At 43.9% G+C, this 26,721-nt stretch overlaps 1 protein-coding gene across 5 annotated transcripts in view; it reads left to right on the top strand.

The window, feature by feature from the left end:
• The window catches only part of PLCH2 (phospholipase C eta 2), a 250,225-nt gene that overhangs the window by 185,303 nt on the left and 38,201 nt on the right, over positions 1-26,721 (top strand). For all 5 annotated transcript variants that reach the window (XM_043994784.1, XM_043994783.1, XM_043994787.1 and 2 more), the window contains exons 7-12: positions 1,259-1,462; positions 3,337-3,457; positions 9,210-9,384; positions 17,160-17,267; positions 22,943-23,101; positions 23,236-23,277. In XM_043994784.1, the coding sequence (XP_043850719.1) occupies positions 1,259-1,462; positions 3,337-3,457; positions 9,210-9,384; positions 17,160-17,267; positions 22,943-23,101; positions 23,236-23,277 (809 nt within the window). The remainder of the gene's footprint in view (positions 1-1,258; positions 1,463-3,336; positions 3,458-9,209; positions 9,385-17,159; positions 17,268-22,942; positions 23,102-23,235; positions 23,278-26,721) is intronic.

The raw sequence follows: 26,721 nt of genomic DNA, 5'->3' as shown, positions 1-26,721 counted from the left end.
ATCCATGGAGTCATGAAGAGTCAGACACAATTGAACCACAACAACAATAATAGTTAGAGTTTTCAAAAACTGGAATGGGTGCCTCAGGACATGTTGTGTCATGGAGCAGAAAGAGTAATAATTCAGAACTCCAGTCAAGGTAATTGGTTGGCCTAGTGAATAGAGCGCTGGACTCGGAATCAAGGAGACCTGAGTTTGAATCCTACCTCAGGCTACCTGTGTGACCCTGGGTGAATCACTTCCCTCTGGGTTTCAGTTTCCTCATCTGTAAAATGGGAATGATAATAATAATACCTACCTCACAGGGTTCTTGTGAGGGTTAAATGAGATAACACCTATAAAGCTCTTTGCAAGTGTTAAAGTGCTGTATGAAATGCTAGCTATTATTACTTTTTTTCCCCATAAAAGTATTTTATTATTTTCCAGTTACATGTAGAAATAGTTTGTAACATTTGTTTTTATAAGATTTTTAGTTTCAATTTTTTCTCCCTCCCTCCCCTCCCAGAGCTATTATTACTTAAAAAAGAAATTATTATTAGTCTTAGCCCTGCCACTAACATGCGGTGTGGTCTTAGGTAACTCATGTCCTTTGGACCCCAGCTTTTGCCTTTGTAAAGCAAGGAAGTTGAACCAGATGACCTCTCAAATCCTCTCCAGCTATAGGTTTATGATTCTGTAATCCCTAAGGTGCCTTCTATTGCTAATATTTTGAGATTATGCATGCTGGCATAGTGTGTGAAAGAATTGAGTTCAAATCCTGCCTCATATAGTCTATAGATCAAACTAGGGTGCTGTTAAAAAAAAAAAAAGGGCAGCTTGTTCACCACCACCTTACCCACCCCATTGATGGAGATACTTACTGTGTGATCCTTGGCAGGTCTCTTGGATATTGAGATGGGAGGGACCAGTAAGGTCATATAGTCTACTCTGCTTATTTTACAGTTGAGAAATTGAGACCTAGAAATGTTAAGGTCATAGAGGTGGCAAATGGCAAAGGCGGTATTAGAATCCATGTCCAGAATCAAAATCCAGACCTCTTTCCACTAATTCATCTAAAGATAGGGATAATAAATGACATGTGGAATTCAGGGTTTTTGTGAGAATCAAATGAGATAATATATGTCAAATGCTATATGAATCTCAGTTATTGTTAACTTTTTCACTCTTCCCATCCCCTCCCCTCTTTCCAAATGCTCTAGGTAATGTTCTTGCTGTGTCACTTTCAGATATGAGTTCGTGTCTATCTCGTCCCTTCCAGGTTTTACCAACTACACCAGGAGTCCAGAAGGGGACATTTTCAACCCCAGGCACTACCAAGTGAACCAGGACATGACCTACCCACTAAGTTACTACTTTATCACCTCTTCCCATAATACCTACCTCATTGGGGACCAGCTCATGTCCCAGTCTCGAGTGGACATGTACTCATGGGTCCTACAAGCTGGCTGCCGCTGTGTGGAAGGTGAGAGGTAGCGTGGTCTATCGCCGGAGGTACCAACCCTGTCCCTGACCTGTGGGATTCCTTGGCAGAGCCTTCCTGGTTCTTCTAGAGAATTAAGAGAGTGTTCTGCCAACCTGGATCTAATTCCCAACCTTGCCACTAATAACTGCGTGTCTGGCTAAGTCGATTTATCTTGACTCATTCATCATCATCATAACAAATAATTTTGGCTCTGGCACTTTCAAGGGGGTGATGAGGGGCAACTGAGAAAATGGCTATGAAAGCTTTATTCTAAGAACAAATCTCTATTCAGATATGACTGAGGGTGGTTATTCTGGGAGAGGTGTAGAAGATATTTTCCATCTCTTTGTCTTAGCCACGCCTTACTTTCAGCCCGCCTTCCTTCCCTTTGTGGACAGCATTCGATCTGGGTCTTAGAGATTATATTGCAAGGCTAAGCAGAGGACTTAGTAAGCGTAGACTCTGTCTGCCCTGGCCTGAGGTCTCCTGTGGGCAGTGGGGTCACTGGAGGTCCAGTGCTTTAGGCTCAGGGATCTCTTTTGGTGACCCTGCCACCAGGCACTGACCCATTCTCTGACTGTGGACTGCTCTCATGCTGAACACTTCCTCTCCAGCCCAACAGGCATGCATTGAGTGTCTACCGTATGCCAGGGACTGTACTAGGCATTGGCTGTACAAAGACAAAAAGCAGAGTCCCTCCCCTCTGGGAGTTTACATTTTAATGGAGGAAACAACAAGAATAACGACAAATAAATACAAGATATATTCCGTCAGTTCAGTGTAATGTGATATTTTCTCAGCTTCCTTTCTTGGAATCCTGGTTTTCCTTCAAGACTCAGCTCAAGCACAGTTTTACCTGGTGCTTCCCTAGCCGCCCTCCCTCTCCAAATGACCTTCCCTTCCCTTTATATACATTCTCTATTTCCTTCTCTGTCTCCTCTATTGGAATGTAAGCATCTAGAAAGCAAGAACTGGTTCAATTATCTTCTTACATTTCTGACACTTGGCACAGTGCCTAGCACAGAGAAGGTGCCTAATAAATGTTGCTGGATTCATCTTCTCTGTTTTCTTTCATTCATGCAAAGATCATTTATTAAGCACCTACAGTGTGCTGAGAGTCTTGAAATGTTGGACTTGGATCCAGCCTTCTCTATTAGGGAGGGAGGGAAAGCAAAAGGGAGAGAGAGAGAGAGAGAGAGAGAGAGAGAGAGAGAGAGAGAGTGAGTGAGTGTTAGTTTCCTCCCCAGCCCTGAGGGCTTAGGGATTTAACTAATTGAAATATTTAATTCTTTTTTTTAAAGGAAGGAAGAGATTTGGGGACAGGATTGTGACTAGTCAGTTCAACATACTGCACAACATTTAATAAATAACTATGTGCAGGATTCTATATTCAGTGTTAAAATCTTTTTAAAAAAACATATAGTTGTTGCTTTTGGAGTTTATAATATTTTTTGTTTTGAAGGCAGGGAGAGGACACATACTCAAATGACTGTGCTACAAGTTAGAATATGAGAGGGGTTAAGGAGATATCCAGACACAGTGCTTGGAGAAATGTGAGGAGAGAGAGATCACTTTATCTGGGTGGGATCAAGGGGTCAGGGAGCCTTCATAGGCAGATGGCATCTGAGGTAGGCTTTGAAGGGAGGGAGGGATTTCAATAAATGAAGATGGGGGATGGGGGGGGTAAAGGGGCAATGTGAACCAAGGGCTAGGGATGGGAGGGGGGTGGAATGGAGATAAGAGAATAATATGATTGGACTTGAGCATGAAGAGTAGTGGGGACAAAGGAGTGCAGAAAGAAAGGTATTGAAGTGGGGGTTGTGGAAGGGTTTTGTGCTACCCATCAGCTGCTCTTGATCTTTGCCCCTCTTCAGTGGACTGTTGGGATGGACCAGACGGGGAACCCATCGTGCACCATGGTTATACCTTGACCTCCAAGATCCTCTTTAAAGACGTCATCGAGACGATCAACAAATATGCCTTCATCAAGAATGAGTGAGTGGTGGCCCCTGGAGTCATTGGGGGCCTCAGGTTATATTGGGTCCATTTCTCCATAGCTAGACAAGTTGAGGCTGGGTTCTAATCTCATTTCTGATCCTAACTCCTTAAGTGAATTTGGGCAAGTTCCTCTCTGGGCTTCCATTTCTTCGTCTGTAAAAATGAGGGAGTTGGGACAACTTTCCTTCCAGTTTAAAGCCATACATTTATTCTGGCAGCTACCAACAGTGAGTGACTGCACAGTATCTAAGATTAAGGAGGTGATGGTCCTTTTCTCCTTTGCCCTGGTCGGACTCCAATAGTTTAGAGTATTGGATTTAGCTCTGGGTACCACATTCCAGGAAGGACATTTGTAACCTGGAAAATGTACAGAGGAAGCAATCAGGAGGAGAAGACCTTAAACCTATGCCATATTAAGACTTAATAACCCGGGGCGGCTAGGTAGCACAGTGGATAAAGCACCGGCCCTGGACTCAGAAGTTCCTGGGTTCAAATCCTCAGACACTTGACACTTACTAGCTGTGTGACCTTGGGCAAGTCACTTAACCCCAATTGCCCTGCAAAAAAAAAAAAAAAAAAGACTTAATAACCCAAAGAAAAGAAGGGGGGAGGGGGAGAACATGATACCTGTCTTCAAATATTTGAATGGCTGTGATATGAGATATTAGCCTTTCTGTGGTTGGCCCTAGAGGGGTAGAGCCAGGATCAACAAGGTGGAAATTGGAGAGACGCAAATTTAGGCACAATGTAAAAATAAGCAAAGCAAACTGAAAACCCTCCTAACAATTAGCACTGTCCCAAAGTGGCCTGTCTTGAAAAGTGGTGGGTTTCCCCACTGGAGGAGCAATGGTCAGGCACGTTGTGGCTGGGATACTTGGGTAAGGATGGCTTGGTTGATATGTCCACTGAGATCCTCCGACTTCTCAAATTCTGTCATTCTGTATGGCAAACAGGTATCAATAGCTCCATGGGATTGGTCCATTTGGGTCAAGGCTAGAAAAATGTCTAGACTTCTGATATTCTAGTTAGAGTGTATCATAACTTCTCCTTTTGTAATAGGATATCCAGAAGCCCTTCCCATTGGTCCTTGGAGCTAGGGACAAACACGCATACATACACTGGCTATACTGCCTGTCCCCCAACACACACACACACACACACACACACACACACACACACACACACACACACATATAAATAAAACCAGGTCCCAATAATCTCCTTTCTCATTGTCTCTGATTCAGCCCTTTGGTCCTGTGCTCTACTCTCTCCATTTGGCCAAAAGCCTCTCTCCTGAAATCACTTTTGCAAGCATCTCATGAGCCCCTTCCTTCCCCCTCCCCTCTGAAGCCCTGATCTCCTCTGGACCTCCCATGGAATGCTCTTGAGCAGAGATCCCCTCTAGAACAGAGGAGTGGGGGGTGGTCAGAGCTGTGCCTTGAGGAAGGGTAGAATGTGTGGAGGGTGTTTTGGGGGATGAGATGGTGGGGGGAGTGGATCACTCCAGTTGGCTGAGAAGGTCCTATCTGATCCTCACCTTCTGTGATTCTGAATTGGAATGAAGACAGTGATTTATTGATGAGGAAGAGGAGAAATCTGCACTTGGATGTGGTGGGAGGACACATGTGTGCCTCTCAGTGTGCATATCCGTGCCCACCTGTTTGGGTGTGTGCACCTGTCTGCCTGTGTCTGAGGTTCAGTGGGCAAACAGCCTCCCACATACATGTAATAATCCCATTTATCATGGTGCCCATATTAATTACCCCAGAGGAGACACACAGCCTTCAGCCCTACTTTGTTATCACTCAGCTTGGTTACAAGACACTCTTAAAAAAATTTCCAATTTAGTTTCTCAAAATAGACTGCCTATTATGACTTGTGCATTCAAGTCTTGTCTAATGGAGGCTCTCGGTCTGGGAAGGAAGTGTTAATTGTACCAGGAAAGAAAAAAAAATGGAGCAAGATTAATTTGAGAATTAAAAATAGAGTGACACCTTCATAAATTGGTGGGCCCAGCTCTGAGTGAGGCGTGATTATAATCAGAGAGATAGGCAACTTCAGCGCAGGCTGGTGGCTTAGCAGGATTCCTGGAGTGGGCAAACAAGGCTCTGAATGTCTGTGACAGACAAGCTCTTGAAGAGCCCATGCTTGAATTTAACGAGCATTTATTAAGCACTCCCTTCGTGCCAGGCAATCAGTTGATCAAGATGCATTTATTAAGCACCTACTATATATTGGGTGCAGTGCTAAGTGATGAGGCTACCAAAAAAAAAAAAAAGGCACAAAAAATGTCTGCCCTTAAAGGCTCAGATTCTAATGGGAGAGATTGCATGTAAATAAGTGGTACATAGGAGATATAGGGAGAGCAAAGGAAAGGTGATATCAGACAAAGGGTAGTGAAGGTGGGCAGGGGAAGGGATGGGAAAGGCCCAAAGGTGGGATTTAAGCTGAGTTATGAAGGAGGCCCAGGGAAGTCAGGAGATGAACATGATAGGGAAGAAAGCATTCCAGCCATGGTGGACAGGCACTGAGTCAGGACATAGGGTGCTGTGTTCAAGCAATAGGCAAAGAGACCAATGTCTCTGGAACCTTGTGCTCTGGGTTGGGGATACTGAAACAAATGTGAAGTATTCCTTGTTTGCAAAGAGGCAGCAAAGTGGAACACTGGCGTCAGGAAGATCTGAGTTCAAATCCAGTCTCGCTAAACTAGCAGTGCTAGTTTGGGCAATTCACTTAATTTCTGTTTGCCTCAGTTTCCACAACTCTAAAATGGGGATATAACATATATATATATATAACACCTATCTCCCAGAGTTGTTGCAAGGATCAAATGAGATAATATTAAAGTAGGTAACAGCAAAACCCCACATAAATGTCAGCTGTTGTTTTATTAAAGACACTAATATTATTAATAGGTACCTATTAGCTGTTACTGTTCTATCAGTGGGGAGAGAATTGAGTCAGGCAGAACCACCCAGCAGCTATTATGATAGTCCAGGTGTGAGGTAATGAGGGCCTCCACCAGCATGGGGTCAATGTCAGAAAAGGGGACATTTTCAAAAGATGTTGTTCAATTGTTTTTTTCAGTGGTGTCTTGGGTTTTCTTGGCAAGCATACTGGAGTGGTTTTCCATTTCCTTCTCCAGCTCATTTTGCAGATGAGCAAACTGAGGCAAACAGGGTTAAGTGACTTGTCCAGGGTTACACGGCTAGAAAGTGTTGGAATCCAGATTTGAACTCAGGAAGATGAACTCTCCTGACTCCAGGCCCAGTGCTCTATCCATTGTATCACCTAGCTGCCATCGAGAGATGTTGTAATGGTACAAATGACAGGTAGATGAGAAATGAGCGATGAGAGATAGTGAGGAGATGAGAATGAAGCCTAGTTTGTGAGCCTGGGTGACTGAAGAGATGGTGGCAGCTTCCATGAATAGGGAAGTTAGGAAGAGATGGGGGTGTGGAGGGTGTGAAAGAGAATAATGAGTACAGTTTGGGACGTGTTGTGATTAAGACGTCTGTAGAAGATACAGTTCATATGGTCCATTAGACAGTTGGAGATTTGAGGCTGGAGGTCAGGAGAGAGGTTAAGGCTCTGGATAAGTAGATTTGAGAATCACCAGCATAGAGATAAGGGAGGGGGCAACTAGATGGCACAGTGGATAGAGCACCGGCCCTGGATTCAGGAGGACCTGAGTTCAAATCCAGTCTAAGACACTTAACAATTACTATCTGTGTGACCCTAGGCAAGTCACTTAACCCCAATTACCTCACACACACACACACACACACACACACACACACACACACACACACATGCAAAAGTTTTTAAAGAGAGAGAGATGATAAGGGAGAAAAGGGTCCAGGATAGAGCCCAGGGTGGGGGTGGGGATACTCATTATTCATGGGCATGTTGTTGAGGAAGATCCAGCAAAGGAGACAGAGAAGGAGTGTTCAGACAGGTAGGAGGAGAACCAGGAGAGAGGGAGAGGGAGAGAGAGCAAGAAGGAGAGGGGGAGGAAGGGAGGGAGGGAGGGAGAGGGGGGGGGTATCCTGAAAACCTAGATAGTTGAAAGTATTGGTGAGAAGAGGGTGATTGACAATGTCAGAGGGTGGAAAGAAACCAAGAAGGACAAGGATTGAGAAAATATCATTGCTTGGGGGCTAAAGGGGTCTCCACCCCCAAGAGGAGCTTAATGTTTTTAAGTGGACTTGACTCTGGGGGTCAGAGGTAAAAATTTCATAGAGCTGGTGAGATGGTGTGGGACTGAAAGGATTTTTAAGAAGGTGCTTAAAGTGTAATGCAAATCATTGCTATTATAATGTCTACATAATAATGTGATTACAATAATACATTCTGCTGTGAGACTGTGAATTGTAATAGCAATAATAGCTGACATTTCCATCGAGTTTTAAGGTCTATGGAGTGCTTACCACACATCTTTTTGGAGCCTGGGAGGCAGGAGCTGCTCTTATTCTCATTGTTACAAACAAAGTAACTGAGGCACAGAGAGGTGTTTGCCCCCAGGGCCCTATAGCTAGTAAGAGTCTGAGGCATGATTAGAATCTAGGTCTTGCCTTCTTCAGGTCCAGCATTTGGTCCACTCTGGCACCATGCTGCCTCTTTGGAGAGAGGGACTGGCTTGGGAATCAGGAAGGTGGAGGTTCAAGTCTTACCTTGGAGATAGATAGATAGATAGACAGACAGACAGGCTGATAGATAGATGAATAGATAGAGAGAGGGGTAGATAGATAGATAGATAGATAGATAGATAGATAGATAGATAGATAGATAGATAGATAGATAGATAGATAGATAGATGATAGATAGATAGAGAGAGAGACAGACAGAAGATAAAGAGAGAGATAGGCAGATAGATACATAGATAGATACATAGATACATAGGCAGGCTGATAGATGGATAGAGAGGCAGATAGAGAGATACGCAGGCTGATAGATAGATAGATAGATAGATAGATAGATAGATAGATAGATAGATAGATAGATAGACAGACAGACAGATAGAGAGAAAGGTAGGCAGGCAGACAAACACAGATACAGATACACACTAGCTAAGCTGTCAGGTCACCTCTCTGGGCCCAACTTCCCTCATTTGTAAAATGAGGGGCCCCGGACTAGATAAGTAGGTTGTCCAGGATGACTATAAGAGCCCTTCTGCCCCTACATCCATGACCCAGGCAACCCTGCCACTCTTGCCTGCCTGCATATAATAGGTGCTTAATAAATGCTTTCTAGTTGAATGATTGTAGTTTTGGGGGCTCTCGTGTTCTTTCTGATTTGTCTCTCTTCCTGCTCACTCTGCTTCTCTCTTCCTGTCTCCCCTTCTTCCCCTTCTCTTCTCCTCTTCTCCTGCTACCATTTTTCTATCCTCTTCCCCTCCTTTCCTCTCTCTCTCTCTTCCTCTCTCCCTCCCTCCTTCCCTTTCTCCTCTTCCTCCCTTCCCTCTCTTTCCCTCTCCCTCTGTGGACCCTCCTCCCTCAATCCTTCTTTGTTTCTCTCCTTCCCCCTCCTCTCAAACATGTACATTTTCTGAAAAGCCTGTAATTGCTGCCAGACCCTCATCAGCCTAGATCACTCCTAGAGTCCTATGTCCCTCCTTTTTGTTCCAGTTTCCCGACAAAGGCCCTTTTCTCTACCCTCTTCTTGAGTGCCAGGGGTCCAGCACCTGCCCCTACTTCTTTGAGTCAGCTCCTCTTCTTATATGCCCCCTCTTCCTCCCCCCTCCTCCCAGATACCCAGTGATCCTGTCCATCGAGAACCACTGCAGTGTCCTTCAGCAGAAGAAGATGGCGCAGTACCTGACTGACATCTTAGGAGACAAACTGGACTTGTCTTCAGTGAGCAGTGAGGACGACTCCACCACTCTGCCATCTCCCGAGAAGCTGAAAGGCAAGATCTTAGTGAAGGTAAAGGCCTTGTCTATCCTAGACATCCTAGAAGCCCACTTCCTGGGGAGCTGGGGGAGAGGCAGGGGCTCTTCATAGACATCAACTTGTCTGAAAACAATCTGGTATTTTTAGTGGACCACAAACTCAATGGTTTGTGGGAGTCATAGCAAAATAAATAAATCTACAGATGTTGGGCTTTCTTAATAAGGCAGATATACCTTCTAGCAATAAGAAGGTGACAGAGCAGCTAGGTGGTGCAGTGGATAGAGCACTGGCCCTGGATTCAGGAGTACCTGAGTTCAAATCCGGCCTCAGACACTTAACACTTACTAGCTGTGTGACCCTGGGCAAGTCACTTAACCCCAATTGCCTCATTTAAAAAAAAATCAATCAATCAATCAATCTATGTTCCTATGACTTTTTAGTCAGGGCTGAAGAGCTCAGGAATCAGAAAAGGAAAAGATGTTTGGCCTTCAGAATCATATGTCTCCCACCAACTCTAGCTTCTCATGTAGGTTGGGGCAAGGGTATGTTAGTAAATGTTTGATGACTGGCTCTCTGAAAATGCAGGGCAGGCTTTTGGGGATGATAGAGACCATCAGAGTTAAGTGACTTGCTCAGGGTCACACAGCTAGGATGTGAACTCAGGTCCTGCTGACTTCCTACACCACCTAGCTGTCGCACAAGGCACATTTTAAAATTTAATATGCATTGGGGGCAGCTAGGTGGTGCAGTGGATAAAGCATCAACCCTGGATTCAGGAGGACCTGAGTTCAAATTCGGCCTCAGACACTTGACACTTACTAGCTGTGTGACTCTGGACAAGTCACTTAACCCACACTGCCCCGCAAAAAAAAAAAAAATTAATATGCATTATTCACATTTTTTCTATAACTTCTCAAGTCCTGGATGATTAAGAAAACAATAAGTCAAGTCCTGATTTTTTTTCCCTTAATAATATTTTACATTTTTCCCCAGATACATGTAAGCATAGTTTTCATCATTCGTTTTTATAAGATTTTGAGTTCCAAATTTTTCTTCCTCCCTCCCTTCCATCCCCCATTACCAAAAGAGCAAGCAATATGATATAGGTTATATATGTACAATCCCATTAAACATATTTCTGCATTAGTCATGCTGTGAAAGAAGAATCAGAACAAAAGGGAAAAACCTCAAGAAAGAAAAAGTAAAAATAGTATGGTTCAATCTGCATTCAGATTCCTCAATTCTTTTTCTGGATGTGGAAAGTATTACCCATCATGAGTCCTTTGGAAATGTCTTAGATCATTGTATTGCTGAGAAAAACAAAGTCTATCAATAGTTGATCATCATACAATGTTGCTGTTACTGTGAACAATGTTCTCCTGGTTTTGCTCACTTCACTCAGCATCAGTCCACTTATGTCTTTCCAGGTTTTTCTGAAATTTGGCTGCTCATCATTTCTTATAGCACATTAGTATTTCATTACATCCATATACTACAACTTGTTCAGCCATTACCCAGTTGATGGAAATTTCCTCAATTTCCAATTCTTTGCCACCACAAAGAGAGCTGCTGTAACTATTTTTGTATGTGTAGGTCCTTTTCCCTTTTTTATGATCTCTTTGGGATACAGACCTAATAATGGTATTACTGGGTCAAAGGGTATGCACAGCCCCATAGCCCTTTGGGCATGGTTCCAAATTGCTCTCCAGAATGGTTGGATCAGTTCACAACTCCACCAACAATGCATGAGTGTTCCAATTTTTCCACATATTCTCCAACATTTATTATTTTCCTTTTTTGTCATATTAGTAAATCTGATAGGTATGAGGTGGTACCTCAGAGTTGTTTTAATTTGCATTTCTCTTATCAATAGTGATTTAGAGCACTTTTTCATATGGCAACAAATAGCTTTGATTTCTTTGTCTGAAGACTACTTGTTCATATCCTTTCAACATTTCTCAATTGGGGAATGACTTGTATTCTTATATATTTGATTCAGTTCTCTATATATTTTACAAATGAGGCCTTTATCAGAAACACTGGCTATAAAAATTATTTCCCAGGGAAATCATCCCAGTCGATTTCTGGGATGTAAATGCTTGCATTGAAAATTTAACAGTTGGGTCTCAGGAGCCTGTGTTATCTGGCTCCAGCACCACCCTAGACTGGGAGAATGACAGGAGGATTTACACTGTTGGAAACAGTGGAATCTTATAGAAAATACTATGGCCCAGAATTCCAGATACCTGGTTCTGTTCTAAGTTTGGCCTGTCCTCAAAAGTCTAAATGCAGAGAATGTGAGTTTCCAGTTTGAGAGAAGGAAGGGACCTTGAAAATTCTTTACTTCAATCCCCTCATTTTGACAGATGAGAAAACTGAGGCATACAGGCATCATAAAATAATAGGCCCTTAGCCCTAGAGCTGGAAGAGAACTCAGAGGCCCTTGAGTCCAGCCCACCGCCCATTTTTGTATTTCGGTCATTTCCGTCATATCCAATTCTTCATGATCCCATTTGGGGTCTTCTTGGCAAAGATACTGAAGTGGGTTGCTATTTCCTTCTTCAGCTCATTTTACATGTGAATGACTGAGGCAAACAGGGTTAAGTGACTTGTCCAGGGTCACATAATTAGTAAGTGTCTGAGGCCAGATTTGAACTCAGGTCCTTCTGACTCCAGGCCCAGCACTCGACACACTGTACCACCCAGCTTCCCAACTTCCCACTTTACAGATGAGAAAATTAGACCTTAGAAAGATGAAATAACTCACATAGACAATAGCAAAGTTAGCCATCAAACCCAGGGCCACAGTCTCTAAATCCAATGTTTTTTCCAAGTTACCATCTTGCAGATTTCAGTTCCAAACAAGGGAAATTGTCCCAATGAATAGAACTGTCCAAAAGTGGGATGGACTCCCTTAGAGGAATGGACTTCCCCATTACTGGAGGGCTTAAGGCTCAGATGATCACTTTGTTGGGAATGTTGTCTAGGGGACTCCTGCCCAAGTATGAATTGAACCTTATAATCCTTCCCAGATCTAAGATTCAATGATTATAATTCTGGTTCTGCCACTATCACCTTGAGTAAATCATTTAACTGGGGGTGAAGGGCAAGCTCTGGGCCTCAGTTTCCCCAACTGTAAAGTGAGGAGATTGGACTAGATCATCTCAGAGCATCCTTCTAGCCCAAAGATTAAATGAGATCATCAAACTGGAAATGAAAGGGACCTTAGAAATGACCTAGCCTAACCCCCTCATTTAAAGATTACCTAATTGAGAACCGGTGAGGTTAAGTCACACAGGTAAGCAAGTAGCAGAAGTGGGATTTGAAACCAGGTCCAAATACACTGTTCTTCCCACATTACTATGGGTCTATAATTTGGTGAGTACTGAATTTTTATCCTTGACACATTCAATAGAAATAATAGCTAATAAATCGTAATAATAATAGCTAGCATTTATATCACATCTACTATGTGCTAGGCACTGTGCTAAGTAGGCGCTTTACAATTCTTATCTCATTTGATCTTCACAACAACCCTAGGAGGCAGGTGCTATTGTTATCCCCAATTTACAGACGAGGAGACTGAGGCAGGCACAGGGTAAGTGATTCCCAAGGCCACACAACTAGTCAGTGAATGAGGCTGGATTTGAACTTAGGTCTTCCTGACTCCAGACCCAGAGCTCTCTCCACTGCTCCACTTAGTGGCTCCATAAGAAAAATGATCGAGCATTTATTAATCACTTACTATGTGGCAAACATTGTACTCTAAGAAATCCAGGCAACCTCTCAGAAACCATAGCTGCCTTTGAAGCAACAAATTACCATGGAAACAATACTGGAAATGGGGTCAGAGAACTTGGGTTTGAATTCCAGCTTTGCTCCTTACTACTTATAGAACCCTGTCAAGATGCTTCAGTTTAATTCAATTCAATAAACTTTCAATTATTTAAAAAATGTATTTTAAAATTCAATTATCGGGGTAGCTAGGTGGCACAGAGGATAGAGCACCAGCCCTGGAGTCAGGAGGACCTGAGTTCAAATCTGGCCTTAGACACTTGACACTTACTAGCTGTGTGACCCTGGGCAAGTCACTTAATCCCAGTTGCCTCACCAAAAACAAAACAAAACAAACAAAAAATTTCAATTATTAAGCGAAAGAGGCAAAAGACATTGCCTGTCCTCGTGGAGCTTACAATCTAATCAAACCTCTCTGTATCTCAGTTTCCACAACTACAAAACAAGATGGCCTCTTGGGTCCCTTTTAGCTCTGAATCTATGATCTCATCATCTTAGACCTGCCAGGCCCTGGGCACTGATCAAGGGGAGTCAGTTCAGAGATGGCCCTGAGGGAACACACATTCTATGTCTGATGAGCCTCTGTGTGTGATGCTGGAGCCCCAAAGCCCTTCTGGCTGACAACATTGGAGGAGGCTCGTCTCTCCCTTAATGAAGTGCCCATTTCGAGAAGTCCCTTAACCACTGATGTAGGCAGTGCTGGCTTTTAGAGCTGACCCCTCTTCTCTGCCTCTGGCCCTGGCCTCTGAAGGGTTTTGAAGTCATGTCCTGAAGGTGGGGAGCGTAGGTTGTCACTCTCTTATTCTCAGTGGGCAGGAGGATTGAGGACCATAATTGGACAGCCAGCTCCCTGGAGCCTTCCCTTGGGGCTCCTTAGACTCAAACATGCCTTTGCTTGGGGCACACATTGGAGGCTCCCCCGCCAGGCCCATAAAGGAGAGTTGAGAGGAACTGCTTCATAGCTCAGCCATAGAATGAGGTCCCCTTCTTTCCTACTAGGTGTGGGAAAAAGCCTGGTGCCGGAGCAGGGGAAAACAGATGTCGAATTGGGTTTCTGCTACTAACAGTCTGGTCTTAGGGGAGTCACTTGCGGGACCATACAACAGTCCATACATGAAAAAGACCCTCAGGTCTCAGTGGACTTGCAAGCTCAACTTAGGATCATGGATTTTGATCTGGAAGGGACCTTAGAAATGAACTAGTCCGGGCGGCTAGGTGGTGCAGTGGATAGAGCACCGGCCCTGGAATCAGGAGTACCTGAGTTCAAATCCGGCCTCAGACACTTAACACACACTTACTAGCTGTGTGACCCTGGGCAAGTCACTTAACCCCAATTGCCTCACTTAAAAAAAAAAGAAGAAGAAGAAGAAGAAATGAACTAGTCCACCCCCTTATTTTACAAATGAGGGAACTGAAGACCCCAAGAGTGGGGAAAGGATTTTCCCAGGGTCACAAAATAGGAAGTATAGATAGGCCAATAAGCAGTTGTTAAGTGCCTACTATGTGCCAGGCACTGTGCTAAGTGTTGGAGGGATAGAAAGGCAAAAATGGGGTTCCTGCCTTCAATGAACTCACATTCTAATGGGGGAGACAGTGTGTGGTGCCATGGTGGATAGAGGCTTGGGCCTGGAATCAGGAAGACCAGAGTTCTAATTCACCTCAGACGCCTACCATCAATGTGACCCTGGTCAAGTCGCTTCACCCTGTTTGCCTCAGTTTCCTCATCTTTAAAATGAACTGGAAATGGTAAAATCTTTGCCAAGACAACTCCAAATGGGGTCACAAAGACTCAGACACAACTGAAAACAACCGAATAACAACATGTGTATATTTCTTCTCTCCTCTCTTTTCTTTCTCTGTATGTATGTACTTATATAGAATACAAATATATATGTATTTAAATATTACACACACACACACACACATACACACAACATATAGAGTAGGTAGAAAATAACCTCAGAGGGGCAGCTAGGTGGTGCAGTGGAGAGAGCACCAGCCCTGGATTCAGGAGGACCAGAGTTCAAATCTGGCCTCAGACACTTAACACTTACTAGCTATGTGACCCTGGGCAAGTCAACCCCAATTGCCTCAAAAAAAACCCCTATAAAAATAAAAAAGTAACCTCAGACAGAGGCATTGGCCATGGGGGCCAGTCTCCTGATGAAGGCAAGATTTGAGCTGAATCTTGAAGGAGACCAGAGAAGCCAGGAGGGAAAAAAGGAGGGAGGGCATTTCAGGCATGAGGGCTAGCCATACAAAAGCATGGAGATTAGAGATGGGGTATCACATGTGAGGAATAGTGAAGAGACCAGTGTCACTGGATTATAGGGTGCCTGGAAAGGATTAAGGGTGTGAGTAGGCTAGAAGGAGAGGAAGAGGTCAGATAGTAAAGTGCTTTAAATACCCAACAGTATTTTCTATTTTATCCTGGAGTTTAAGGAGATAGTGGCATAATAAGACCTATGCTTTGAGAGAATCACTGACCACTGAGTGGAGGGTGCTTTGGAGTGGGAAGAAATTTGAGGCAAAGAGATGATCCAGTAAGCTATTGTGGTATCACTGAAGGTGATGAAGGTGGTGGCAGCAGGATGGTGGCAATGTCAGAGGAGAGGACGTGTATGAGAGATGGCATGAAGATAGAAACAGCAAGATTTGACAACAGATTGGATATGAGGAGTGAGTGTAAGGGAGGAGTCAAGACACCTAGGTTGTGAGCCTGGGTGACTGGGAGGGTAGTGATGCTCTCATAGAAAAATGGAAGTTTGGAAGAGGGGAAGATAATGAATTCAATTTTAAACATGTTGAGTTTGAGATGTCCAAAAGGCAGTTGGTGTATTGGAAAACAATCTGGCAGAAATTAAGTTTAGACCAATATATTACAACACATTCTACAACAAATTCTAAATAAATATGTGACCTTAATATGAAGAATCATGTCCAAAAAATTAGAAGTGAATTAGATCATATATCTTTCAGAGCTATAGGTAAGAAAAGTTCTCTTTGGGGGAGGGGGGAAATAGAGTATTTTGCTTTTTAAATTCAATTTTATTTAATTTTCTGCTCCAAATTCTTTCCCTTCTACCTCCCCTTTCCTCTCCTTGAAAAAGCAAGAAAAACAAAACCTGTTGTAAACATATACAGTCAAATAAAATTAATCCCCACAGTAGTCATTTCCAAAAATATATGCCTCAATCAGCACTTTTGAGTCCATCACCTCTCTATCTGGAAATGGGAAACATAGCTCATCATGAGTTTCCCAGAATGGTGGTTAGTCCTTGTATTATAAGAGTTAAGAGATGCATTCTTAACCAGACAAGAGACAGAAGCAATTACAAAAAAAAAAAATAGATAATTTGATTACATGAAACTGAAAAGCTTATACACAGTCAAAAATAATGTGCCTAGAATTAGAAGAGAAGCTGTGAAATGGGGGAAAATCTTTGTATCAGATTTCTCAGATAAGATTTGCTATCCAAGGTATTTAGACAACTAACAGAGAGACATAAGACCAAAACCCATCCCTTAATAGAGAAAAAGTCACAGGATTTACAAACTTCTCAGAAGAGGGATCACAAACAGTTAAGAATCATAGGAAAGAATGCTCTAGAACCTTACTATTAAGAGAAGTACAAAGCAAGAGAACCTTGAGGTTTCAGCTCACACTCTGAAAATTATCAAAGAGAACAAAAGGTGGGAAAGGTTGACGTTAGAGAGGTTGTGGCAAGATAGGTACAGTAGTACTTTGTGGGTGAACTTGTGAATCAATTTAACTATTTTGGGAATTATGCAATTAAATGGACTAAAATGCCTGGGAGGTCAGACAGGGAGGAGAAGAACTAGGAAAACCTGGAGGGGAGAAAGAATCTAGGAGAAGAGAGCATGACTCTAGGAGAAAGAATCTAGGAGAAGAGAGCATGCCAAGGGCACCGAGCTCTCCACCCCCATCTGCTCTGTCCTTGTTTTCTTGGCTTATTTAATCTCACCATGTGACACCCTTTTTTGGTCCCCAGGGGAAGAAACTCCCAGCTAATATCAGCGAGGATGCAGAGGAGGGCGATGTATCTGATGAGGACAGTGCTGATGAGATTGATGAAGACTGCAAGCTCATGAATGGAGATGTGAGTCACAGAGTTCTTGGGGTCTTGGGGAAGAACATGAGAGTCAGAGCAGCCTCAGACCTTCAGGAAACTCCCGTTCTCACTGGGTTCGGGAGGTAAGCAAAGTTGAAATAGCAGGAGAGACAAACAGGGTGGCAGCATCCTCAAGAGATGTCATGTGGGACTCCCACTTGAAGTTTAGAAGTCAGAGAAGGGGAGCTAAAAATAAGTGGGAGGGTGGAGGGGGCTTGCCGGGTGGAAGGTCTTCTAACCGGCAGGATGGCACTGTTCAAAAGGAAATGTTCTTGTGAAGCCCTGTAAATAGATTTGATGGTGGGGATGAGGAAGAGCAAATCAATTCCAACTAACCCACGCACAGCCTGGGCATCCCAGGCCCATATCTGCAGTGGTCTCCAGCTGGAATATTCTTCCTGCATGGCATGCCTGATTCCAAGGTTGGTGGGGGGGGGGGGTCCAAAGATTTTGAGTTGGAAGGGACCTCAGTCCAACCTTCTCATTTTACAGATGAGGAAACTGAGGCTCAATGACTTACCCAGGGTTACATAAATAGTTCCTTCCTTTCTTCTTTCCTCCCTCCCCCCTCCTTCCCTTCCTCCCTTCCTTCCTCCCTTCTTCCCTTCCTTCCTTCCTTCCTTCCTTCCTTCCTTCCTCCCTCCCTTTCTCCCTTTCTCCTCCCTCCATCCTCTGTGACAGATTCTCCTGACTTCAAGTCTAAATCAGCCTCTTTTTACAAGTTTCCCCCATTGCCCTTGGTTGCAGCATCTTGGACCTAATAGAATCAATCTAATCCTTCCTCCAAATGCCAATGCTTTGAATGCTTGAACCAAATAATCAACAAGCATTTGTTGAAAGCATTATATGAACTAGGCATTGTACTAGGGACTAGGGATACAATGGTGGGGGAGGAGGGAGGGAAAGAATGAATGAGTGAATTCTTGCCCTTTGTTGGGGAAGATAGTGTGTGCACATATAAAGATGTAGAAAATAAATTCGGGGCAGCTAGGTAGCGCAGTGGATAGAGCACTGGCCCTGGAGTCAGGGAGTACCTGAGTTCAAATACGGCCTCAGACACTTAACATTTACTAGCTGTGTGACCCTGGGCAAGTCACTTAACCCTAATTGTCTCACTAAAAAAAAAAAAATTAAAAAAAATAAATTCAATGTAATTGAGGTTGAAGCAAAGGGGAATGGCTACATGTAGCATTTGGATTGATATTTTGAAAGAAATTAGGGAATTCAAAGAGTTACGTGGGGAAAGAATGTGTACCAGGCATGGGGCACAGTCTGTGCAAACGCTCAGAGATGAGACATTAAGTGTCATGTGTGAGAACAGAAAGAAAGCTAGATTGGGTGGACCAAGGAATGCATGAATAACAACAATACCATAATAATAACTAGCATTTACATAATGCTTTAAGGTTTTCTTGACATATGTTTTCTCATTTGATTCTGACAGTCACCCTAGGAGATGGGTACCATTATTATCCCCATTTCAGAAATGAGGAAACTGAGGCTAAATGAGATTGTGATTGTCTCAGGGCCCCACAGCTAATAAGTGTCTGAGACAGGATTTGAATTTGGGTCTTTCTGCCTCCCAAGTCCAGCATTCCAAGCATTGTGACACCCACCTGTCCATGAAGGGAAGTAAGGTATCATAAACCTGGAAGTTCAGGCTGGAACCACATTGTGAAGGGCTTTAAGTGACAACTAGAGGAATTTCTTTATCGTTGATCCTGGAAGTTACCAGGAGCCACTGGCATTGATTGAGCCCCAGGAACAACACAATGGGCTTTGAGAATGTCCCTTTGACGGTTGTGTGGAGGATGAGAGATGAGAGAGGGGAGAGAGTTGAGGCAGGAGGACCGGTAGAAAACCTCTCTATTCTCCCTCCCTGGATCTTTCTCCTCTAGTCAGCTGCACTCCCTAGGTGCCCAGGCTGCAGCTTGGGGTCATCATAGTGGACTTGGAGCCTTTCATCCAAGGTCTCCGTTGCCACTTCTGGGAAATGGTTCATCAGCCTCTCTCCTCAAAGAGACTGCAAGAGTTAAAAAATAAAATCCAAAGCAGGCATCCCAACCTGAGAGAACCAGCTGTCTGAAGAGCAGGGAGTTCATCCTTTTATAGCTGGTGATTATTACTCGCAATAAAACATCTGTAGGTGCCCCTGTGGCCGCCTTCCTTTGCTCACTCTGGTTCTCCAGTGGAGTATCTCTCCATCACTGTATTGTTCCCCTTCTAAATGGCCTAGATGGGGCTGGACGGTTTTATGAAGGAGATCGAGAAGTCAGGAAGGAGTTTTCTTTATGGTCCTGAAGGGAGAATGACTGTTTAAACCTTTGCAGGAAACAGGGAAAACAAATTGTTTGGCTATTTTCAAAGTCATACAGTGTTCTGTGATTAAAGTCTTACAGCACCGCTCTGAGTCACTGTGGATTTTATTATCCCCTGAGGGCCGATAAGATGGGATGACAATTAGAGGGGAAGACTCCCCAGGAATGGGCCTCCTCCCAGTTGTTTGAGAGTTGGCAGGGAGGATTTGGAATTGGGTTAGAATGGCTCAGTGTGAATTTCTCAAAATTAAAAACCAAACTGCCTGAAGATGACTTAACTTGTTTTCTTAAACCCATCCTGAGTCATGTGTTCCAAGAGAGAACAGACCTCAGTATCCCTTACTGCCGGGCAGGGCAATAATGGAGACTTGGGAGCCAGAACTCAGGTCACAAAGGAAGGGATTCTGCAGCCTGCTATCCTCTGCTCTGGGCAGATCGAATCTTGTTATTTATGGAACCTAGAGAGCACCCTGGGGGGAGGGGAGCAACCAGCCCTCATTCAATCCATGGATCACAGATTATAATATTATCATCAGGGGTAGCTAGGTGGTGCAGTGGATAAAGCACTGGCCTTGGATTCAGGAGGACCTGAGTTCAAATCTGACCTCAAACACTTGACATTTAACCAGCTGTGTGACCCTGGGCAAGTCACTTAACCCTCACTGCCCTGCAAAAAAGTAAATTATTAATAATCTGAGAACCAAATTGGATATACGGAGCATTAATCTCCCCCTTTAGACTTTCCCTTACATACATATATATATATATATATATATATATATATATATATATATATATCACAGACCAATAAGAAAAAGGAGCCACTGAGCTTTTAATCTGTGAGGGATCAGTTATTTTTTTTATTGCTTGGGAATTAATTAGACAACAAGAGCTGAAACCAATTAGGGAAATAAGGAAGGAAAAATACAAATGAATAATCTTAGATGTAAGCTTAGTCTATTCCTTTATAAAACTCACCAAATCCCAAACTGCCCGTGAACCCCTGAAAAGACCGAACATCAAACCATGTGCACTCGTTTCAATCCCGTTCCATCACTGCTAAATTCACCGCCAGAGAGAGAGAACTTCCATTCCTGCTCTCACTTTTAAGTTAGCATCCCGGAAGTTCCTCGCGTTCTCCTCCCCAAAAGGGAGGTCCTTCAAAAGCCGCTTCAGTAGCATGCGTAATCTCTCAAATGATTCAGCTAAAACTTCCGATATTAATCTTTACCACAAATAAATTTTACCACATTCCCCCCTTTGTTTCATTTGAAAAATGAATGAGTTTGCTCAATGAAACAATAATAATAATATTATATCTTAATAACATAGACATTATAGCTGTTATAATAAAAGTAACAATAGCTAGCATTTATGTAACACTTTAAAGTTTGCAAAGCATTTTTTATGAATATTATTTCATTTTATCTTTACAACAACCTAAAGAGGTAGATGCTATTAATTTTCCCTTCTTACAAATGAGGAAACTGAGGAGGAATGAAGTTAAGTGACTTTCCCAGGGTCACACTGCTAGTAAATGTGTGAGGCTGGGTTTGAACTCAGCTCTTCCCGACTCCAGGCCCAAGTGCTTTATCCAGTGTGCTACCTAGTTGCCTCTAAGGGGATATGGTTGTGGCATATTAATCTCCCAGAAAAGAAGCACAGAATCCCTGCCACCTTCCCCCACTCCCCCCTTTCTATAACTGCTGGGTTTATAAATAACCTACTGAGCATCAGGGGAACTCCCACTCATATGAAAGGATACAAGGAGACATATGTTTGCTTCTCATCCTTAGGTCTCAGTTTCGGTCTGTTTCTGGGAAATGAAGTCATACCTGTAACTGTAACCCAGGAAATTGTCTGAGCCTAGAGTGTATGTGTAGACCCATTTGGAATAGCCCAAGGGAAGTAGAATCTGTCGTGCTATATTAAGGCAGATGAAGGGAAATGAACCTTTTACAAATGTATCAATCTAGGGCAATGCAACCTTTGAGTACACCAATCATTAGTAGGTCTGATAAAGATAAGCACAGGGGTTAGTGGAATTCCTTTCACATCAGAGGTTGTCCTCATGGGCTCTTCTTTGTCTACCCTCCTTCCACTGGAGAAAGGGTTCTGATTTAACCAGGCTACATCAGTTCAGCCACATGGCTCCAGGGGTCCCTTCCAACTCTGATCTATGCTATTGCTGAATACTGCTCATGCCTGTTGATTTTAGCATCTCCAGTCCTCCCAAGAGGGGACTTTTGGGGGGCTCTTCTTTTTTTGTTTGTTTGTTTGTTTTTTGGTGAGGCAATTGGGGTTAAGTGACTTACCCAGAGTCACACAGCTAGTAAGTGTTAAGTGTCTGAGGCCGGATTTGAACTCAGGTCCTCCTGAATCCAGGGCCGGTGCTCTATCCACTGTGCCACCTAGCTGCCCCCTAAAATGTTCTTCTTCTTATTATTATTTGTTTTTGGTGAGGAAATTGGGGTTAAGTGACTTGCCCAGGGTCACACAGCTAGTAAGTGTCAAGTGTCTAAGGCAGGATTTGAACTCAGGTTCTCCTGGATTCAGGGCCGGTGCTTTATCCACTACGCCACCTAGCTGCCCCTGGGGAGCTCTTCTTGTTCAGTTGTTTTCAGTTCTGTCTGACTCTTTGTGACCCCATTAGGGAGTTTCTTGGTAAAGATACTGGAGTGGTTTGTCATTTCCTACTCCAGCTCATTTTACAGGTGAGGAAATTGAGGCAAACAGGATGAAGTGACTTGTTCAGGGTCACACATCTACTAAGTGTCTGAGGCCAGAAGATGAGTCTTCATGATTCCAGACTCAGCGCTCTATCCACTGTGCCACTGAGCTGCCTTTGGTGGCTCTAGTCTTTCCAAACTCTTCTGGCAGGTCAAGCAATTGACTAATGGATTAGCGACCTATTCTTGGCTTACCAAGGAAAGTTAAAGGGGTCTCCCTATGTGGCACTAGAGGTGCCTGGCTTCAATGACATCATGTCTCCAACTCAATTCAATTTGGCAAGTATTTACTAAATGCCTACTATGTGCCAGGCATTTTACTGGACACAGGAAACACAAAGCCAAAAATTAAATAGTTGATGCCCTCAGAGAGCTTGTATTTCTACTGGGAGAATTCACAGGTATTCAGGTAAGCATTTAGTCCATCAATAAACATTTATTAAGGTCCTACTATGGGCCAGTCACTGTGCTAAGCAGGGGAAGTAGGGGAGAGAATGACACAAAGGCAAAACAAATGAAATAATACGTCAGCTTCCATTCTATTCAATGTACTCGTTGGTTTTTAGCTTGATCTGCTAGGTAACAAATTCTCACCTGTGGACTCTGCCCTCCACAGGCTTCCACCAATCGGAAACGAGTGGAAAACATCGCCAAGAAGAAATTAGACTCACTGATAAAGGAATCCAAAATCCGAGATTGCGAAGACCCCAATAATTTTACTGTCTCCACTCTGCCTCCCTCCGGGAAACTTGGCCAGAAGGCTGAAGGCAAGAAGGTGAGCTTTCCTTTGTGAATTTTCCTAAACAGGTCCAGTGAACCTCCTCAGGAGCCATCTCCTCTCCCTCCCTGTTTCTTCCTTTGGGGCTCTTGCTAAAACTGACTCTGGCCTCTTCACCCTTCTCTTTGCAGAAGTTTGCTTCTCTGGGTGCCTCAGCCACAGACAAAGCTATGGTGAGTCTCACCCTCTCCTTTTTTATGCTCTTCTTCCTTGGCTCAAGAAGCCCCCTGGTGCAGTGCAAAGAGGTCCTGGACTTAGGAAACATCTGGGATCCAATGACTAGCTGTACCATTAGGGGAAAAAATACTTCATGGTTCTGAGCCTCAGTTTTCTCCTCCAGAAAACAGACACAATAATATTGGCCATAATTACCTCATTAGAGGATTAAATGAGTTCATGTTTGCAAGCCCTATCAAAATCAAAGAAAGTTAAATTCAGGTTGTCCCAAAAGTTTTGGTGCAGTTTTCAGCTTGAATAACTTCAGATTTATAAAGGCTACAAACTGACCACAAAAATCCTTAGAAAGTTTGATTATTTTGATTTCTTTCACACTTCTTTAGATTTGTGTATTGTGAAGAATAAATTTTAATTTTAACAAGATGTACAAGATGTACACCAATATATCATTGGGCATTGTGTGTGCAACAAGGTTCTGAATGACACTTTCTAGGTCTCTGGAGGGACACAGGAAGTCCTCTTGCTTGGCCCCCTCAGCCACTTAATCTCTCTCCATTAGGCTTTTTCCTGTGGAGTCAAATCCAAACTGTCATGTTTGCATCAAAACCTCATTCCTTGGGTGATCTCAAGGCCAGGATTACAAAGGTGGTCATCCATTACTTAGCAGTGGCTGGTAAACGTTTTTTACAGAGTCCTAAAATTCACTAAAGTGATTGCTAGAATTTGGCTATAAAATTGTTAAACATCACTAGAGTGACTATAGCACAAGATGGTGGTCGTGGTGAATAGGAATTTTTTAAATGAATATTTTTTTTACAGTTTAAGTAATTAACCTTTCAAATGTTGGGCTTTCTTCATTTGTAGTATTTATACTTCTGAAGTTATTAAAGCTTAAAACTGCACTAAGACTTTGGGGACACACTATACATTTTGGCTATCACTGCTTCCTTCTTTCCTCTTCTACTTCCTCCTCCTCTTTTCCCTCCTCTTCTTCTTCCTCTTTTTCTTCTTCTTCCTCCTCTTTTATTCTTCCTTTTCATAGAGTCCATCCTCTTCCTCTTCTTGCTTTCCCTTTTGCCTTCTATTCTGGTATTTAACCTAATGGAGAGGGACATGGAGGTGTTTATCTTCTAATTGCAATCGGCATGCAAGGACAGAATTTTGGGTGAGGCCCGAGATAGAACCCAGTTCACTGGCCTCTTGTGGTAGGCCAGCTAGGCAACCACATGCCTGGGGTTACCTGTATTTGTCAGATGTCTATTTAGCAGGAATCAAAAAGCACCCCTCATAGACTTCAATGAGGTTTCGCTGCAGGTGGGGCACTTCTTTGGAGAAGTGGATCTGAGATGGATGGGAAGAGAAGGGCCAACGCTCAGAGGGGTTAAGGGACTTGTAAGGGGTCACCCAGCTTGCCCAGGTCAAACCAAGGTCCTTCTAACTCCAAATCCAGCATTCCTCCCCCTATAACATGCTGTTTCCTAAGTCTCTAGCCTGACTTCCTTCTCGGTAACGCAAACATTGCAGCTTTCTAGGGCTGCGTGTGGGGGTGGCTTCTTCTTGTGTTGGGCGGGGGCTGTGGGGAGCATGCTGGGCCGATTCCTTCCCAGCAAGCAGCCAGATTTCCATCTGGGTGATCGAGTGTCTGACCCCCTCCCCCCACACCCATACATGCGCACACCTGGCTGGCAGTAGTAGATGGAGAACCCAGAGAAGGAGGGGGCACAGGTGGCCCCCGAGGGGTGTGGCACAAACAATGCCAGGACTGTGCCCTCCACCTAGGACCCGATTATTTTTAGAGGCATCGATTGTTTTGGTTTCCACCCACGTGGCATCGAGCCATGGTACAGCTGATGCCACGCAGAGGACTCGGAGAAATCCGCTATTTAAAGGCTGCTCCCCGTGTGTCTCATGTTTGTCCCTGCTGCTCATTGGGGGCGCTTTATTTTTAATACCCGGGCATCTGCGTGGAGGGAAACAGCACCTTTTGTTGTTAAGGCCCATCTGCTTTTGAGACCAATGACGATACCCCGCCATGGGGCCTGCCCATGAGCAGAGCCCGGCTGAACTGCTGAGCCGATGGGACCTTCACACTTGGTAATGAGAATAGGACATAGCTGCTGATTGAGCCAGCCCCCCATCACTGTGGTATATGGTTTGCTTCACTTTCAAATCCTCTGTCTTAGTGAATGTATATTGAGCACTCACTGTATACAGAAGGTAATACTTTGCCAGACCGTGATAAGAGGGAGACATTAATTGGCAATATTCCAAGCATATAAGTTACAGGAAAGGTCCTTATCTGGTGAAGGGGAGTGTCCTTTCAGGGAGTGCCCCACACAGAAGAAATCACAAATTCATTCCAAAAAGGTCCCAGGGACTGATGATGCAAAGAGTCCCTGCTTTCAAGGTACTTGCCTTCTGCTGTGGGAGAGAATGTTGTATAAAGACAAAGAAGTGGGGCAGCTAGGTGGCGCAGTGGATAAAGCACCGGCCCTGGAGTCAGGAGTACCTGAGTTCAAATCTGGCCTCAGACACTTAACACTAGCTGTGTGACCCTGGGCAAGTCACTTAACCCCAATTGCCTTACAAAAAAAAGACAGAGAAGTGTGAGGCATAGTCTCTCTCCATCCTCTGGAAGCCTATGGTCCAGCTACAGGAAGAAAATAGATGTACATGGGGTCTTTAGCATGAACAAACAGGCAGCATGTTCCCTAGTGGGGAGATTGCCTCTACAGAAGATGAGGGCTGCTGGGTTTCAGAGGCAGGTGGATCAGCATGTGCTGGCATAGTCTGGGCAGGTGTCCTGGAGGTAGGCGGGGCTTACTTTAGGCCTTGAAGGATGGTCAGGATTTGAACTCGTCTCCTCAGTGGCTAATTCTTGGGAGGAGCAATTCAGGCAAAATCCTCAGAGACTGAGATCCCAGAAACAACACTAGTCAATGAGACAATGAGGTAGCCATGAGACTTGGGGATGGGGGAGATGATTAGTGAGAATACTCCTGGGAGGGGCAAAGTCTTCAGCCCCTAACACCTAGGAGGGGCTGGTGTGACGGGAGGGCCACTAGCCCTGGAGACAGAGCAGCAGTGTGAAAACCTCACCTTTGATTATTATTACATGTATATTCTCAGGCAAAGCCCTAAACCTACCTCTGCCTCAGTTTCCTCATCTGTAAAATGAGGGGCTGGATTAAGTGGACTCTAAGATCTCAGGAATCTCTGAGGTTTCAGCTCTAAATCTCTGGTGTATGATTTGATTTCCTCCCTAGCTCTCATTCCTCGATCCCAGGACAAGTTTCTCAAATGCCATCCATCAGCTTCCCACCCAAGATGCCTCTCCTGCAGTTCCTCACGGATTGAATACCAAGTACTCTGTCTCCTTGGCCCCTGCCAGGTTACAGTGCCAAGCATCTCTGATGTAGCTTGTGGGTGGCATTTGCCTT

The sequence above is a fragment of the Dromiciops gliroides genome, chromosome 3, assembly GCF_019393635.1.
Source record: "Dromiciops gliroides isolate mDroGli1 chromosome 3, mDroGli1.pri, whole genome shotgun sequence".
Lineage (NCBI taxonomy): Eukaryota > Metazoa > Chordata > Mammalia > Microbiotheria > Microbiotheriidae > Dromiciops > Dromiciops gliroides.
Note: the sequence above shows the minus strand (reverse complement) of the source record. Positions and strands in the feature narration are given on the sequence as shown.